At 65.2% G+C, this 299-nt stretch overlaps 1 protein-coding gene across 1 annotated transcript in view; it reads left to right on the top strand.

The window, feature by feature from the left end:
- Nucleotides 1-73: 73 nt before the first annotated feature.
- EMH_0037550 (uncharacterized protein) overlaps nt 74-299 on the top strand; it is a gene marked incomplete at both ends in the record, with an annotated part of 2,197 nt that continues 1,971 nt past the window's right edge. Inside the window, one exon of the mRNA XM_013495189.1 lies at nt 74-157. Coding sequence (XP_013350643.1) covers nt 74-157 — 84 coding nt within the window. The remainder of the gene's footprint in view (nt 158-299) is intronic.

Genomic DNA, 299 nt, shown 5'->3' with positions numbered 1-299 from the left:
CGGGTGCTGCTGCTGCTGCTGCTGCTGTTGCTGCGTGTGTATCTGGCTTTGCTGCTGCGCTGCTGGCGGGCAGATGCCCCCCCATCAGCAGCCAACGCAGCAGCAGCAGCAGCAGCAGCAGCAGCAGCAGCAGGCGAAGCAGCAGCAGCAGCAACAGGTGAAGCAGCAGCAGCAGCACCGCGCAGCCGCTGCGATGCCTGTCGGCGTCCTGGGAGTGTTGCTGCTGTTGTTGCTGCTGCTGCTGTTGCTGCTGCTGCTGCTGCTGCTGCTGCTGGGTCGCGTCGTACTGCTCGGTTGAC

Source organism: Eimeria mitis, genomic scaffold (genome assembly GCF_000499745.2).
Source record: "Eimeria mitis Houghton genomic scaffold, Emh_scaff1465, whole genome shotgun sequence".
Classification (NCBI taxonomy): Eukaryota; Apicomplexa; class Conoidasida; order Eucoccidiorida; family Eimeriidae; genus Eimeria; species Eimeria mitis.
The sequence above is the reverse complement of the archived record's forward strand: the minus strand, read 5'-3'. Positions and strand labels throughout refer to the sequence as shown.